We start from the raw sequence: 15,984 nt of genomic DNA, 5'->3' as shown, positions 1-15,984 counted from the left end.
TTTTGAATAAAATTAAGATCTAATTTTGAGAGAACAAACAAACAAAAAAATTATTTTTTGAACAAATACCTTAGCACCTTCTACTTTCTCCCCTTCAATGATTGAGAATGTCTTTGAAATTAGAAGCAAACCACCGGTGTAGTCAACATCCTAAAATTATAATTAATTATTAATTATTATTTATAAATTAGATACTACTAATGACTAAGGAAGCAAAAAATATATTAATTTTTAATAGAAAGTACACTTATAATTATACTCACAATTTGAATAGGGTGAGTCTCTTTGAATTTATTTATAAGGTCCACATTATCAGTCATCTTTTTAACTTTATAAGAAGGTGAAAAATGTGGATTATCAGATATTTGAGCTTCAACGATGAAGAGAAAGGTCTTATCAATTAGGTTGAGCAAAAGTGTAGGTGTATCCGATAAATCTCCTTTCTGAAGGGTATTACATAATATATTAATAATAAATAATATAAAAATTACCAATAAAAATATCTTCACTATGTTTTTAGAAATAAATATTGGTTAGATCTTATCAATAGGAGTGGATCAAGTATCTTCACACAGCTCTTTTTCAAAACTTTTTTTACCTACTTGTCAAAGACTACAAAACATGCACAGTCAGAATCATCAATGATACCAAGCTTTATTCGGTACTTGTTTAAAAAAGAAAATAACATAAAAAAAAGTTAAATATAGGCTATTCAATATCTAATCCAATGTGCATAGACTTTAATTTAAAAAAATAAATAAATAACCTTGGAGTTATGGAAAAAGGGAGACGACACAACTTGAACATTTGAAAGTTTTTGTAAAAGCATATGTGGACGTGTTGCATTCACATTGGTCGTACCACCAGTCTGGAGTATCCATAATATGAGTTATAGTAGCCAAGACAACACAAATAGCATTCTAAATAAAAAATTAATGATTAAATCCCTAAATAAACAAATAAATAATATAAATTTAAAATAAAATAGAAAAATATTAGTAAAAAACTCACGTCTTCATCGAGCCAAACCATCTCAATAGAGTTTGGCAATGGAGAATTTTCGTAACTTGGTAGTGTCCATAACCGTAATACTCGTATACGTACACACAAATTGTCAATTGTAGGATTGATGCCAGCAATTTTGTGAATACCAGCCATTGGAATAAGTAGAGAGATTTTGGATATATGTAAAGAAAGGGATTGATGTACTTTAAATTGTGGTGCTTTACATCTCTCATCACTTATACTTTTATAGTTGCATCATAACTAAATTTTTTAAAATTTGGTTGACTTTAATTTAAAATTTAAAAAACAACAAACTAAGTTAAACAACCCAAATTTAAAATTTAAAAATAACAACTTAAATAAATAATAATTTAAAAATTCTAAACTAACGTAAATATTTATTTATTGTAATATTAGTATGTAACAACCGAAGAATAATTAACGTAAATTTTTTTAAAACTCTAAATTTCTTTAAAAGAATTTATATAGCTACAATTTAAAAAAAATCAATAAAATTTTAAAAAATTATGCTAAAAAGAATTAACAGATTTTTAAAAAATAGTGTTAAAATATAAAAAAGAACAATCTAAATAAAATTTAAAAAATAACAACTTAAATAAAATAATTTAAAATTTAAAAAATAACAACATAAGTAAAATAATCCAAACAAATAAAACAATTTAAAATTTTAAAAATAACAACCTAAGTAAAACAACCCAAACTTAAAATTTGAAAATAACAACCTGAGTAAATAATAATTTATAATTTATAAATATAAATCTAAAAATTTCTAGTAACGACACGTAAACAAATAAACTCCCAAACTCAACGTATGAGCGCCACGTCAGCATATGAGCTTTCCATTTGTATACTATAAAGATTAGTGGACTTTTGAAAGACAACAATAGGTATAATTTATTTCCAAATATATAAGTAAGAAGAAGAGAGGAGGAGAAGTCATTTTATTATGTTGATTGTAAAGGGAAAAAAAAAGTTTTTGTATATAAAATAAAATAAAAAAGCAAAATTATAGAGATCGCCCAAATAGTACTTGGTTATATGCGTGTCCTCTCTTACTAAGAAGTTACTATATGTAATTTGTGAATCTGAGGGACACATGTATAATAAAAGAGGATACGTATGTAGCCAAATTTAAAATTTTTGTTAGAAAAATCTCTGTAGTTTTGTTTTGTTTTGTTTTTTTTAGTTTTATCTATGAAATTAAAAAAAAAACACTGTTCAATATTTAAAAATTTTGAAAAAGTTAATGTAACTTTAAATTTGATAATTATTATTTTAAATAGCCAAATAATACGTGTATATTAAAATTTAACTACTAATATAAAATACAAAATTCATGTGTAAATTGATGAATACATATCATTTTATAGTTTAAATTAGTATACTTATAGTTCTAAATGTCTAAATATAGTTAAATAAAACTTATTCATTCTTCTTATAAATATCTCCCCTATATAAATTTTATGAATCCGTTGCTGTTTTTTTATTCTTCTTCGTTTAAATATTTACATAAACTTTATTCAGTTCGACCCAATGCTTTATTTCTGTCCTAGTTGATCCCGATTCGACATTAGAAGTATATTGATTTTTCACCAATAATCGAATATCTTTGTTTGTATATACTGCATTTTTTATTCCATTCATATTTGATTCCATTCACAAATAGATTTTCTTCTCTATGAGTTCTAGTCTCAATAAGAATACTAGTTTTTACTGTTCATATGTTATGATTTGAATATATCACACCAATTCGTTATGTATGGATGATGAGATTTCATTGATACAGAGTCAATCGTTCTTTTTTCTCTGACAGATGGTCAAAACTGCATCTGGATTCAAATCCTACTGAGAGGTCTAGAGACGGAACTTGAACAAAAATTTTGAGAGGAAATTTTTTTTTACAAAAAAATTACATAACATTTATATTAAATAAAATTTAAAAATATAAATATTTTAAAATTTGTTACAAATATAAAAATAAATGAATAATTTTATCAATAAAAAATTATAAATATAACTATTGTTGGAAGTTATATTTTATTATTTTTGAATATTAGTTTTTTTTAATTACATTTTTTATTTTTCATTATTACAGTTATAGGAAAATTAAAATATATAACTGAAAAATATTTAAAAAAATTATTGTTAGAATAATAAATATTAAACATTACAATAATATTGAATGTTTAAATATCATTATCTAAAAAAATTTAATCAAAAGACTTATAAAAAATAAAATAAAATAATATTAAATTAAATATATAAGAAAAAAAATAAAAATTACCACGAGTAATAAGTCTCAAAATTTTAGTGTTATAGTTGCACAGAAAATAATTATTGAACTAAAAAAGAGATTGATTTCACTCATCGAAGCAATAGACAAGGAAATTAAAAAAAGATTTTTATGTTTCTATTTATTTAATTCATACTGGAGAAGAATTTAATGTTCAAATTATTTTTTAAAATGTCTTTTATTATATATCTTTCATCTTCTATAATATTAAAAAAATATAAGAGTAGTTTAATGTCTTTTATTATGTATAATTTATAAAATAAAATATTTTTACTTATTAAGTTGATTACTTTTAAATTTATTATTACCATATTTTTATAAAAAAATTTGAATTATTAACATATGTCTAAATATCATTTCATTGTTTTGAGAGTGCTTTTTCAAAAATAAAATAGAACGCAGTGTGAATAAATTCGAACCTAGGTGTTCATATACATAGTTGAGTTAAAAAACAAAATTAATTAATTAATTGGACAAAAAATATGTATACATCACTACTAATTGTTTTATAAAATATTTGGGTGGCCAATCAAACTCCGCCCTGACTTTGTCTCTAACCTCTTGTATACATCATTTACTTTAAAATAATATATCACTTTATGTGTAAATATAAAATTTAACCGATCACAATAATTATATTTTAAAATATTTTCTTTTTTAATTAATTCGTTACAATAAAGCTGGTTAATTTATAAAATTACTCGTAGTCAATCAATAAAATTAAAATATTTTTATTATTTAATATCAAATATTAGTTTTTTTATATTGAAAAAAAATTCTGAAAACGAATCTAACTAAATATATTTTCTTTTTATCTTTGAAAAATAAATTCTATTTTGACAATTCAATTACATTTCCTAAAGTTTAAAAATCCCATAACAAATTATCAAAAGATAGTATTAGTTTGCCAAAAACATTACAAATACCAGAGTTATATCTTAAAAAAAATAAAAAATGTTTTCATTCTTGAAACCTTACATGGAAATAATTATTAAAATATTTCAAATAAAAAATTTAAACTAAATATATGAATTATTATATTTGACATTTTATGAAAAATAATAATTTTTTACTATTTTATCGTTGGTTCAACTCTATAAAAGATTCAATTAAAAAAAAGACTACTCACGCATAATGCTTTCCACGAGTTATTTTTAAATAACATAACGTGCTCCTCGCGGTATGCGGAAGGAGTACTGTTTTCTAATGTAAGTTTGTTCTTTTGATCATCCGTCTTATTTGCTTATTTATATCTGAATAAGACTGTAATAGATTATCAGACTCAAAGTAAACACTAACAAAAGAGGCATACATGGCTACCTTCACGTTGCATACTGAAACTGTTCAATCATGTTTACCTCTGAGTAGACTTCACATCCTGTTTCACTTGGTGGCTGTACTACTCATCTTCTACTATCGATTTACCCGCATTTTCGAAAACAATAGTGCTACTCTACCATGGAATCTCATCACCGTAGCTGAACTAATTCTTGGTGCGTTGTGGTTCTTTAACCAGGCGTTCCGGTGGCACCCTGTGTCAAGGTCAGTGATGATAGAGAAATTGCCTAAGGATGAAAATTTGCCTGGTCTTGACATCTTTGTGTGTACGCTCGATCCTGAGAAGGAGCCAACTGTAGAGGTGATGGACACTGTGATCTCAGCTATTGCCATGGATTATCCCAGCAATAAACTTGCAGTGTATCTGTCCGATGACGGTGGATGTCCAGTGACTCTGTATGGCATTAAGGAGGCTTGGGAATTTGCCCGGTCTTATTGGCTTCCGTTCTGCAAAAAATATGGGATTAAGTCAAGGTGCCCCAGAGTTTTCTTTTCTCCTATGGGGGAGGATGACCAGCTCCTTCGTTCTCACGAGTTCACGGCAGAGTACGATGACATTAAGGTAACTTATACAAAAGCTAGACCCAAGGGCAACAACTTCTATATCAGTATTCAATAGTACTCATCAGTCAATGTATTAACATAATAATGCTCAATTTTTATTTTATTTTAATTTTCACCACGTAATTATTTATAATTTATATTATTGATACAATAAAAATATTAAGTGTCAATGAAAATTCTATAACTTATCATTTTTAAGTTGAGAAAGAGTTTTATTATCCTATCTTTTTAGGATATTATATTTTTCTTTATTTGATATCTGAATTTTTTTGAATTATTTTACAGGACAAATATAAAGAATGCAAAACTAATATATTTTTTATTTGGTATCTAATATTTTTTGTTTATTTTGCAGGTTAAATATGAAAAAATGCAAAAAAGAATTGAAAAATTCAGTTCAGACTCTAAAAATTGTCAAATTGTGACGAATAGATCATCTCATATCGAGGTACGAATTAAATAATCATATTTACAGGAATACTTTAAAATAAATAATAAAAAAATAAAAAATATTCTAAATAGAAATTCTATTTTAATATAAAGTATTTTAAAATAAACCCATTTAAGTTAGTATAATACTAGTTCATTAATTCGTTCAAATAAACTACAGAAATTTAAATTTTATTTTATACATACAATAACACAACTATTTTTTGGCCATCGAATTAGGGAGGAAAAAAATAGAATGTAACAACTATGTTTGGTTACTGAAGTAACCTTCTAAGCAAGAGATTAGGAGTTTAAAATTGAAATTTTTTACTTTTTGAGTATAGAAAGTACTTAGTGTTCAACTATTTAACATAACTCTATCTATTTTGTTGGATTTTGCTTTTGAAATGGTAGGATCCACTAATTACAAAATTAATTATTATTATAATAAAATGTTAAAATAATAAGAATCTTCTTCTCTATACATGGTATAAGAATGAAATGAAATCATTTTTTTAAAGTTGTTTTTTATTGTTTTTTTCAACTTTTATTATTTTTAAACATTGAAGAATTGAAGTAATGAAGTTGCATATTGACTTTATTTCAACATAAAAAAATATGGTTAATTTTAGGGTGCGTATGAATTAGCACTTAAATTTTGCCTAACTTACTTTTTGTAATAAGTTTTGATTTTTTTAAAATTATTTATTTTTATATTTTTTAAATTAAATATTGAGTTTTAACTATTTTAGTAAATAAACATAACTTTTTAACCACCATAGCATTCACAAAAAAAATATTTAGATAAATGAAGAAATTTTCAATTTATTTAACTTTATTCATTTTATTATATTCTATTAATCATTATTTTTTAAATAGTATCTAGTATACTATATTAACTAAAAAGTTAAGATAAATAGAAGTTTATTTAATAAATTCATATATTTAAAAATTACTACAAGATCAATCTTATTAATCATGATGACATTTCTTTTTCAGATTATAAATGAACAGCCAGAAACACCACTTGTTGTTTATGTGTCTCGTGAAAGGAGGCCGTCTCTTCCTCATAAATTCAAAGGAGGAGCTCTCAATACATTGGTATGCATGTACCAGTCTCAAAAGATTCAATCCATGCTTTTTATTTATCTTTTTCTCTTAAAGTATTATTTTAATTCAAAAAAAAATTATTTAGTTTTAATGTAATTTTATCTTAAGATCAGTTAAATAATTAACGAATATTTTATATGACAGTAATATAAAAATAGTAATATAAAAATAGTGTTAAGAATTCGAAAAATAAGTACAAATTTTAGAAGTATAAAATTAACCGTAAATGCATTAATATATTTATTTATTATTATCTTTAGAGTTTAAATGAAATATTTTTTATAGAACTAAAAAGAATCATAAATAAATGTATTGATACATCCATTGTTAATTTTGTAGTTACTTATTTTTTAGATTATCGACTCTAGATTATCGATTTTATTATTGTACTACTGTCACTTTAACATTTCGTTAATTATTTAACTTTCACCTCAAGTTAAAACTACATTAAAACTAAATAATTTTTTTTATTTAAATAGAACATTTTAAACATTAAATATCAAAACATAATTACGCCTAAAACCCAAAACATAAGAAATCAATTTACTACTTTATCCTTCTCTTTTTTGAGATTCTAATGATTGCTTGTGTGGTGCTGCAGCTCAGAGTCTCAGGTCTAATTAGCAATGGCCCTTATGTTCTTGTAGTGGATTGTGATATGTATTGCAACGATCCATCCTCTGCCAAACAAGCTATGTGCTTCTTCCTTGATACCGAAACTTCTAAATATACTGCATTTGTCCAGTTCCCTCAAATGTTCCACAACCTTAGCAAGAAAGACATTTATGATAACCAATCCAGGACTGCCTTTAAGGTAAACCAAGCTAAGTCCATCTTTTATTATTTACTTAATTTTTGTTATACGAAAGACCGTAACATTAACAACTTAGCCTCCGAAAATAAATAATATCAAGTTAGATATGCGGACATTGTGGGGACATTTTCTTGGTTTGTCGTGCAGGTCAAACACATACCAGATATGACAATAATTAATACGTGTCTTGATAAAAATAAATAAATTTTTTTTCGGACACCTTTAGACATAACTAAGTACTATCATTTATTTAATTTTATTCTTAATATGTATTCTTATAATATATATTTTTAAAATATGTTTAAAAATAGTACATATTAATAATTATTAAAATAAAAAATATTTAAATATTTTATATAATTAAAAAAAGATATTAAAATAATTTAAAAATTAATTTATATTTTATTATATGTCGGGTCTTATCCTCTTGTTAGAATTCCAAATTCGCATGTCTGCCGTGTATCAATACACGATAATATCTCACAAAATATATTCCAAAATTTAAGAAGCAAGGAGGACATTTTGTTAATTGTTAGTTGTTTATATTGTCAAAGGATGTTTTTTTTTAATTTTTCCAACACCATAATTTTTGGGACTAAATTGATGATTTTCTCTTTATTTTCTATCATCTCTCTGATTGTGATGAAATGTGGTGAATTCTTGAAGACAATGTGGCAAGGCATGGATGGACTCAGGGGTCCAGGTCTTTCTGGTAGCGGCAATTACTTGTACAGAAGTGCATTATTGTTTGGAAGTCCAAACCAAAAAGGTACATACAAATATTAATGTGGTGCAATCCAAAAATTCTTTACTATAAGACAGTGAAATGAGATTGTATTGATCAATAATGACAGATGAGTATCTGCTGGATGCCGAAAGCTACTTCGGAAAATCCAGCATGTACATAGAATCGCTCAAGGTCATTCGAGGGCAGCAAAATCCCAAAAAGAATGTTCCAAGAGATGCAATTTTACAAGAAGCTCAAGTGGTTGCCTCCTGTTCCTATGAGACAAACACAAAATGGGGTACAGAGGTGGGATTCTCGTACGGGATCTTGTTGGAGAGTACAATAACTGGGTATCTGCTGCACTGCAGAGGATGGAAATCGGCTTATCTGTACCCAAAAAGGCCGTGTTTCTTGGGATGTGCCCCAACTGACATAAAGGAAGGTATGCTTCAGTTGGTGAAGTGGCTCTCTGAACTTTGCTTGCTCGGAGTGTCCAAATACAGCCCTTTCACTTACGGCATTTCCAGAATGTCCATCATTCATACCTTCACTTATTGCTTCATGACCATGTCATCCATGTATGCTGTTGCATTCATCCTTTACGGCATTGTTCCTCAAGTATGCTTCTTCAAAGGAATTCCCCTATTTCCAAAGGTAAAGTGCCTACTCACTGCTAGTTTTTATTAATTTCTTTTCTCTTTTTTTTTTTTGGGTCTAGTTAAATTTAAAATTTGCCTACTTTTGGTTTTGCAGAAAGAAATCTTAAGTGGTGACATGATAAGTTAAATGGAACAATTTTTTTTCCTTGATGGCCATTAAATAATCTCAATGACTTGAAGTTACATGCATGTTTTGGTTTCTTTTCTGTGGTACAGGTTACAGATCCATGGTTCGTAGTGTTTGCAACGATTCATGTATCCACCCAAACTCAACATCTGATTGAGGTCCTTTCTGGAGATGGCTCTGTGGCAATGTGGTGGGATGAACAAAGAATTTGGATTCTAAAGTCTGTTACTGGCAGCTTATTTGCACTAATAGATGGAACCAAGAAATGGTTAGGATTAAACAAGGTGAAATTTAGCTTGTCAAACAAGGCCATTGACAAAGAGAAGCTTAAGAAATATGAGCAGGGCAAGTTTGATTTCCAAGGCGCAGCACTATTCATGTCTCCATTGGTTGTGCTTCTTATAGTGAACATTGTCTGTTTCTTTGGGGGATTATGGAGACTACTCAATGTCAAAGATTTTGAGGACATGTTCGGTCAACTTTTCCTACTTAGCTATATATTAGTTCTTAGTTATCCCATTATTGAGGGGATAATAACAATGAAAAGCAAGAGTGGGTAGTAAAATTTCTTTATAAGTAGGCTTATTCTATGATTATATAATAAGAATTGCATAATAAGTGTTTGTATCTTGAGAAAAAATAATTATATTCCACGTTGTTGGGGGTTAGATGAATGTCTTAGTTGAGTTAGTTCTTTTACATAGTCGTACACTAGTACACTACTAGTGCTTTGATGTTCTGTATTGTTGATGGAGGTTATCTGGTAGCCAAGAGTGGTGATCTAACAAGGTAATTTGTACATGCAAAAACGATACTCTGACGACGCTCAAATGCTCAATCAAGTCACTAAGAGTGTGAGATAATATGTGCATGGATGAAGAGGAAAACTAGGAAAGGGTGAGCCTCCAAGAGAGTAGGGTGTGCCTTAAAGTGGGAGCTTCCCAGATGAGGACAGAGATTAAATAACACAACTCATGAATAAATAAGAATAACAATAATAAAAATGTCAATGGTTAAGAATTAGCAAGATGCTGGGTTTTTATGATATAAGTATGCAGTAAATGTCAGTGTCAATAATAAAAAAGGAAAGGAAATGATTAAAAGATATCAAGTTTAGTACAACCATAAACATTTAAAACACCAACGCAATAAGCGATAACTACCAAAAGAGATGTATTAAATAACCAATATTAATAGAAATGCAGAGCAATGAAAAAGATAAAGAAGGCTGAAGAAAATGTGTATATTTTCTTGAATTGAATGATTTTAGGGAGACAATATATATACATGGACAACTCTCATAATAAACCAAATCTTTCCGTATCATGATAGAAGATTCTTATTTCTAACAGAAAAGAAAAGGTCATCTAAATTCTAGAAACATTAAGAAGGTATAAAGAAAGAAAAGGACAAAAGTCAGAATTTACAAATAGAATAGAGAGAAAAAGACAAAAGTTGATCATTCTATTTGGTCTTGTCTATTGTTGGAATTTTGTGTGCCTTGGGCCTGAAGTATTGATGAATTTGATATGCTCCCGCAAGCTGGAGGATGGTAAATGTCTAAAATCCCCAGCTTGAAAAGATTGGCATGAAAAGGATGCTTTGGGAGAGCTTTTGTAAACATATCGGCTAGCTGATCTGAGGATGGGACTGGAAGCAGTTTCATGATGCCGGCTTGGGCTTTTTGCCGAACAAGGTGGCAATCAACTTCAAGGTGCTTCGTTCGCTCATGGAAAACAGGATTTGCCGCAATGTGGAGGGCACTCTGGTTATCACAGAATAATACAGGTGGTCGATCACAAGATATGTGAAGAAATTGCAATAAGTTCAGAATCCATAGAAGCTCACAGGTGGTGTTTGCAAGGGCGCGATACTCAGCTTCCGTAGAGGACCGAGCCACTGTTGTCTGCTTCTTTGTTTTCCAAGAAACCAAAGATTTGCCTAAGAAGAAGCAATATCCAGTTAAGGAGCGTCTAGTGTCGGGACAGCCGGCCCAGTCAGAATCACTGAATCCAAAAATCTGGAAGGCAGAGTCTCTAGGATAGAATAAGCCTCGACCGGGATTGTTCTTCAAATACTTGAGCACCCGAATTGCAGCTGTGTAATGCATCTGAGTTGGAGAAGCCATGAATTGACTTAATTGCTGGGTTGCATAGGTGATATCTGGCCTTGTAGTAGTGAGATATATCAGGCGTCCAACTAATCAGCGATACACCAAAGGATCAGGAAGAAGAGGGCTGTCATCTTGAAACAATTTAGTTGTGATGTCCATAGGAGAACTAACAGGTTTTGCACCTAGCAATCCAGAGTCAGATAACACGTCAATGCAGTATTTATGCTGTGAGAGGGAAATTCCTTTTGAGGAATGGGCTACCTCAATACCAAGAAAGTACTTCAAGGTACCAAGATCCTTAATTTTGAAATGTGCATCCAAAGTACGCTTGATAGCTGCTAATTCAGAAACTGAACTGCCGGTGATGACAATGTCATCAACATAGACCAATATAATAGAAATTTCATTGCCCAAAAATTTAACAAAAAGGCTATAATCAAAGACAGTCTGCTGATACCCACAAGACATCAAGAGTATAGAAAGCTTGTCATACCACATTCGGCTCGATTGTTTCAGTCCATATAAGGATTTGTGAAGACGACAGCAGATCCTTGGATTACTGAGAGTGAGGCCGGGAGGTGGATCCATATACACAACTTCAGTAAGATCGCCATGAAGAAAAGCGTTATTGACGTCGAGCTGATGGATTGGCCACTTTCGGATGGAAGCAATGGCTAAGACCAGTCTAATGGTGGTAGGTTTCACCACTGGGGAAAAGGTCTCCAGAAAATCTATGCCCTCTGTCTGCGTAAATCCTTTTGCTACTAACCGTGCTTTGTAACGCTCAATTGATCCATCTGGATGCCTTTTAATTTTGAAAACCCATTTGCAGCCTATGGGTTTCACGCATGGAGGGCAATCCACCAGAGACCAAGTTTGGTTCAAATCCAAAGCAACAAGTTCCTCTTTCATGGCGGCACGCCACTGAGGGGATTGATTTGCTTCTTGAAAAGACCGAGGTTCATGGTCAGAGTATAAAGATGATAATAAGCTTTTGTAACTGGCTGAGAAATTTGAGAGAGAGAGGACAGAAGAAATTGGATATCGAGTTCTTGAGGGTGTTAACGTGGATGAATGAAGAGAGGCGTTGCATACGTAGTCCTGAAGGTGTATGGGTGGCCTGGTGGTACGGGAACTTTGTCGCAGTGGTGGCATGGGAGGGGCAGTGGTCTTGGGTGAGGTAGAAGATGGGGTATCGGTCGATGTTGATGAGTTTGGGGTGGTAGGGGAGGACGGTAAAGGAGTGGGTGTGGAATTGGTAGGTTGTGTATGGTGGTTTTGGAGAGGGGTTGAGGGCACAGTGGAGGGGTCAGGAATGGCTGCTGGGGATTGAACATAAGGAGGGTAGTTAGGGCACGTTGTGGAGTCTGAGAGAGATAAGGGGGGAGTGATTGGATCATGGGTCAAGGTTTGTGGCCCAATAGGTAAGGAGGGATTTGTTGGAATTTTATGTGGGCCTATCTCATTTTGTGTATTGTTTAGGAATGGGGTGTTTTCAGCTGGTGGTGTTGGGCTGAGTATTTGTCTTTGTTTGTGATTTATAGAAAAGGGAAAAGTTTGCTCATAAAACACAACATTTCTGGACACCATAAATTTCTTTTGATCCAAAAGATAAACAATGAATCCCTTTGTACCTATTTGATAACCAAGAAAAATGGCTTTGTGAGCCCTTTGATCAAATTTGGAACGATGGTTGAGAAGGGTTGAAACAAAACAAAGACAACCAAAAACTTTGAGATCATTGTAGTTAAATGCTTTGTTAAGCAAAGTTTCAAAAGGAGTTTTAAAATCAAGAATAGAAGAGGGAACTCTATTTATTAAATAAACTGCATGGTTTATAGCATAAGACCAAAAATTAAGAGGTAAATTGGATTGAAACATTAAGGCCCTTGCTACATTTAATATATGTTGATGTTTACGTTCGACACGCCCATTTTGTTGGGGAGTCTCAACACAACTTCGTTGATGAAGAATCCCCTTTGACAAGTAAAAATTTGGGATTAAAAATTCCGGACCATTGTCTGAACGAATTGTTTTAACTTTAGAGTCAAATTGTGTTTCAACAAGAGCAACAAAATTGATGACATGTTGAGAAACCTCATTCTTGGTTTTTAGTAAAATAATCCAAGTGAATCGACTAAAATCATCCACAATAGTTAGAAAATATTTGTGGTTGTGGATTGAATTTTGTCTAAAAGGTCCCCATATATCAAGATGCAATAGATCAAAAGGAGCATGAGCACGATTATGACTAATAGAAAAAGAAGGTTTCTTTTGCTTTGAGAAATGGCATACATCACATGCTTCATTTTCATGATTCAAGGAAATAAAGGGATATTGTTTATGTAAAATACTAAGACGGTGTCCAGAAAGATGTCCTAATCTAAAATGCCACAGGTTGGAAGTGTGGATTGAAGCAATATGTGTGGGATGGATGTCGTTTGATAAATTTGTAGTGGACTTCTTGTCTAACACATACAACCCATCTCTTAATTCACCCAAACCAATCATCCTCGATTTGCTCGATTCCTGTATGAGACAATAAAATTGAGAGAAAATAAATTCACAAGGTAATGTAGAAGTGAGCTTAGACACTGAGATAAGATTAAAATGAAATTGAGGTAAATATAATGCATGAATAAGAGTCAAAAAAGATGAAAATTTAACTATTCCCCTATAATGTGCAGTAGCATTTGAACCGTTAGGCATGTGGACAAGAATAGGTTTTATTTTTGTGTATGAGACAAAAAGAGATAAATTAGAACAAATATGATCACTAGCACCAGAATCTATGATCCAAGTATCACTAAAGGTTTTTGAAAAATCTTTGTTTAAAATAGAAAAGGTTTTTGCAAAACAAAGGATATGTGTACGTGGACTGGGGAGAAGCCCAGATTGGGAGGAGGAGGAACCCTTATCATCTTTAGTCTCTGGCACATGGGCCTCGGCTTGCTTCAAGTAAGCCATCAGAGTGTTATGTTGCTGTGGAGTAAGGCCCAAAAGAGGTTCTGGAGTGCTACCCGTCACTGCCCTATTTCCTTGCAACTGGGCATGTGAATGAGAGGAAGATGTCACGGTCATGGCGGCGCTACTGCTGGAGGAAGCTGCTCGGTCCGGGAGGCGTGGATGACCGGGGTATCGCGGGTGACCGGGTGGATACCCATGCTTTCCATAGCACACATCGACAGTGTGCCCCACCCGGCCGCAAAAGGAACACTGCTTGTTAGAGCCAACACCACGCCCTTGGGAGTAACCGCCGCGGCCTCGCCCTGGTGCAGGACGGCGAGTATTGACAGCAGCAGCGAGTAGGCGTTGATCATCTAGGATTCCAGAAGCGATTTGAAGATTTCGCTCCTGCTGGATCACCATTGCGAAGACTCGAGTAATCGGAGGCAGAGGGTCGAGCATCAGAACTTGTGAGCGAACAACAGCGTATCTTTCATCCAGCCCTTTCAAAAAACGAATTACGAAATCTTGATTTCGATGCTTCTTAGCTGGACAGCTACACGGAGGTAGGGGTCTAGCATTCTCCAGCTCTTCCCAGAGGGTTTTCAGAGAGGTAAAGAAATCTGTGACTGATTGATTTCCTTGCTTGAGTCCGTATACTTCTTCTTGTAGTTCTGCGATTCGCAACAAATCAATCTGTGAAAAACGTTCTCGTAGGTCTTCCCATACAGTGGAGGCGGTTGAGAAGTATATGACGCTTTGAGTGATGGAAGGGGAAAGAGAATGGAACAACCATGATAGAACGAGACTGTTACATCTCTCCCAGGCAGGAAAGGTGGGATCCTCAAGAGAGGGCATGGGGATGGTTCCTGTGAGGAATCCATGCTTGTTCTTCATGATGACGGCCATGGAGAAAGCACGACTCCATGAGTGGTAATTGTTGGCAGTGAGCAGTGGTGTTACCAGAACAGAAGTGGGACTCTCACTAGGATGTATGTAAAAAGGGTTGGATGTGTCTGTGGAGGAAGAAGAAATAGTTTCTGCATTTGTATTTGTAGAGCTAGAAGAAGAAGAAGAATGTGGTGTGTTTGGGTTAGTGGTCTTGGCCATTGGGTATCAGCAGAGCTTCTTTAAAGAAGCTCTGATACCATAATAGAAATGCAGAGCAATGAAAAAGATAAAGAAGGCTGAAGAAAATGTGTATATTTTCTTGAATTGAATGATTTTAGGGAGACAATATATATACATGGACAACTCTCATAACAAACCAAATCTTTCCGTATCATGATAGAAGATTCTTATTTCTAACAGAAAAGAAAAGGTCATCTAAATTCTAGAAACATTAAGAAGGTATAAAGAAAGAAAAGGACAAAAGTCAGAATTTACAAATAGAATAGAGAGAAAAAGACAAAAGTTGATCATTCTATTTGGTCTTGTCTATTGTTGGAATTTTGTGTGCCTTGGGCCTGAAGTATTGATGAATTTGATAAATATCTTTAGCGAAAAATTAGAAAATTGGTTAGTGTTGGTAATGCAAGACAAATATAAAAGAAAAATGTTAGTTTTTAACATTTGTTATTTTTAAAATTTATATATATTATTGATGTCATACGCAAAATGAAAAAGAAAATAAAATTAAAGGAATAAGTAATAGCACAAACTCACTATATATATATCTTAAGAATTGTCCTAAGATATACTAAGATAGCACTCAATCCTGAAATACAAGAGAATACTGTATTTCGCTCCAGACGAGTTGCTTTCAACATTGCCAAATGCACCTTGCCTCTATTAATACTAGTAGGATGTACCTACCATTCTTCTAGACATTTATTCTA

The 15,984-nt window shown here is 31.8% G+C and overlaps 1 protein-coding gene across 1 annotated transcript; it reads left to right on the top strand.

Annotated features, from left to right (window-relative positions):
• The first annotated feature begins 4,581 nt into the window (after window positions 1-4,581).
• On the top strand, window positions 4,582-9,896 carry LOC107491498 (cellulose synthase-like protein G2). Its single transcript, XM_016112337.2, has 7 exons — window positions 4,582-5,219; window positions 5,577-5,669; window positions 6,650-6,751; window positions 7,362-7,574; window positions 8,241-8,343; window positions 8,429-8,955; window positions 9,177-9,896. The coding sequence occupies exons 1-7, from the start codon at window positions 4,632-4,634 to the stop codon at window positions 9,645-9,647; spliced, it is 2,097 nt and encodes a 698-aa protein (XP_015967823.1). The 5' UTR covers window positions 4,582-4,631; the 3' UTR covers window positions 9,648-9,896.
• Window positions 9,897-15,984: the final 6,088 nt, after the last annotated feature.

The sequence above is a fragment of the Arachis duranensis genome, chromosome 5, assembly GCF_000817695.3.
Source record: "Arachis duranensis cultivar V14167 chromosome 5, aradu.V14167.gnm2.J7QH, whole genome shotgun sequence".
Taxonomy (NCBI): Eukaryota; Viridiplantae; Streptophyta; class Magnoliopsida; order Fabales; family Fabaceae; genus Arachis; species Arachis duranensis.
The sequence above is the reverse complement of the archived record's forward strand: the minus strand, read 5'-3'. Positions and strand labels throughout refer to the sequence as shown.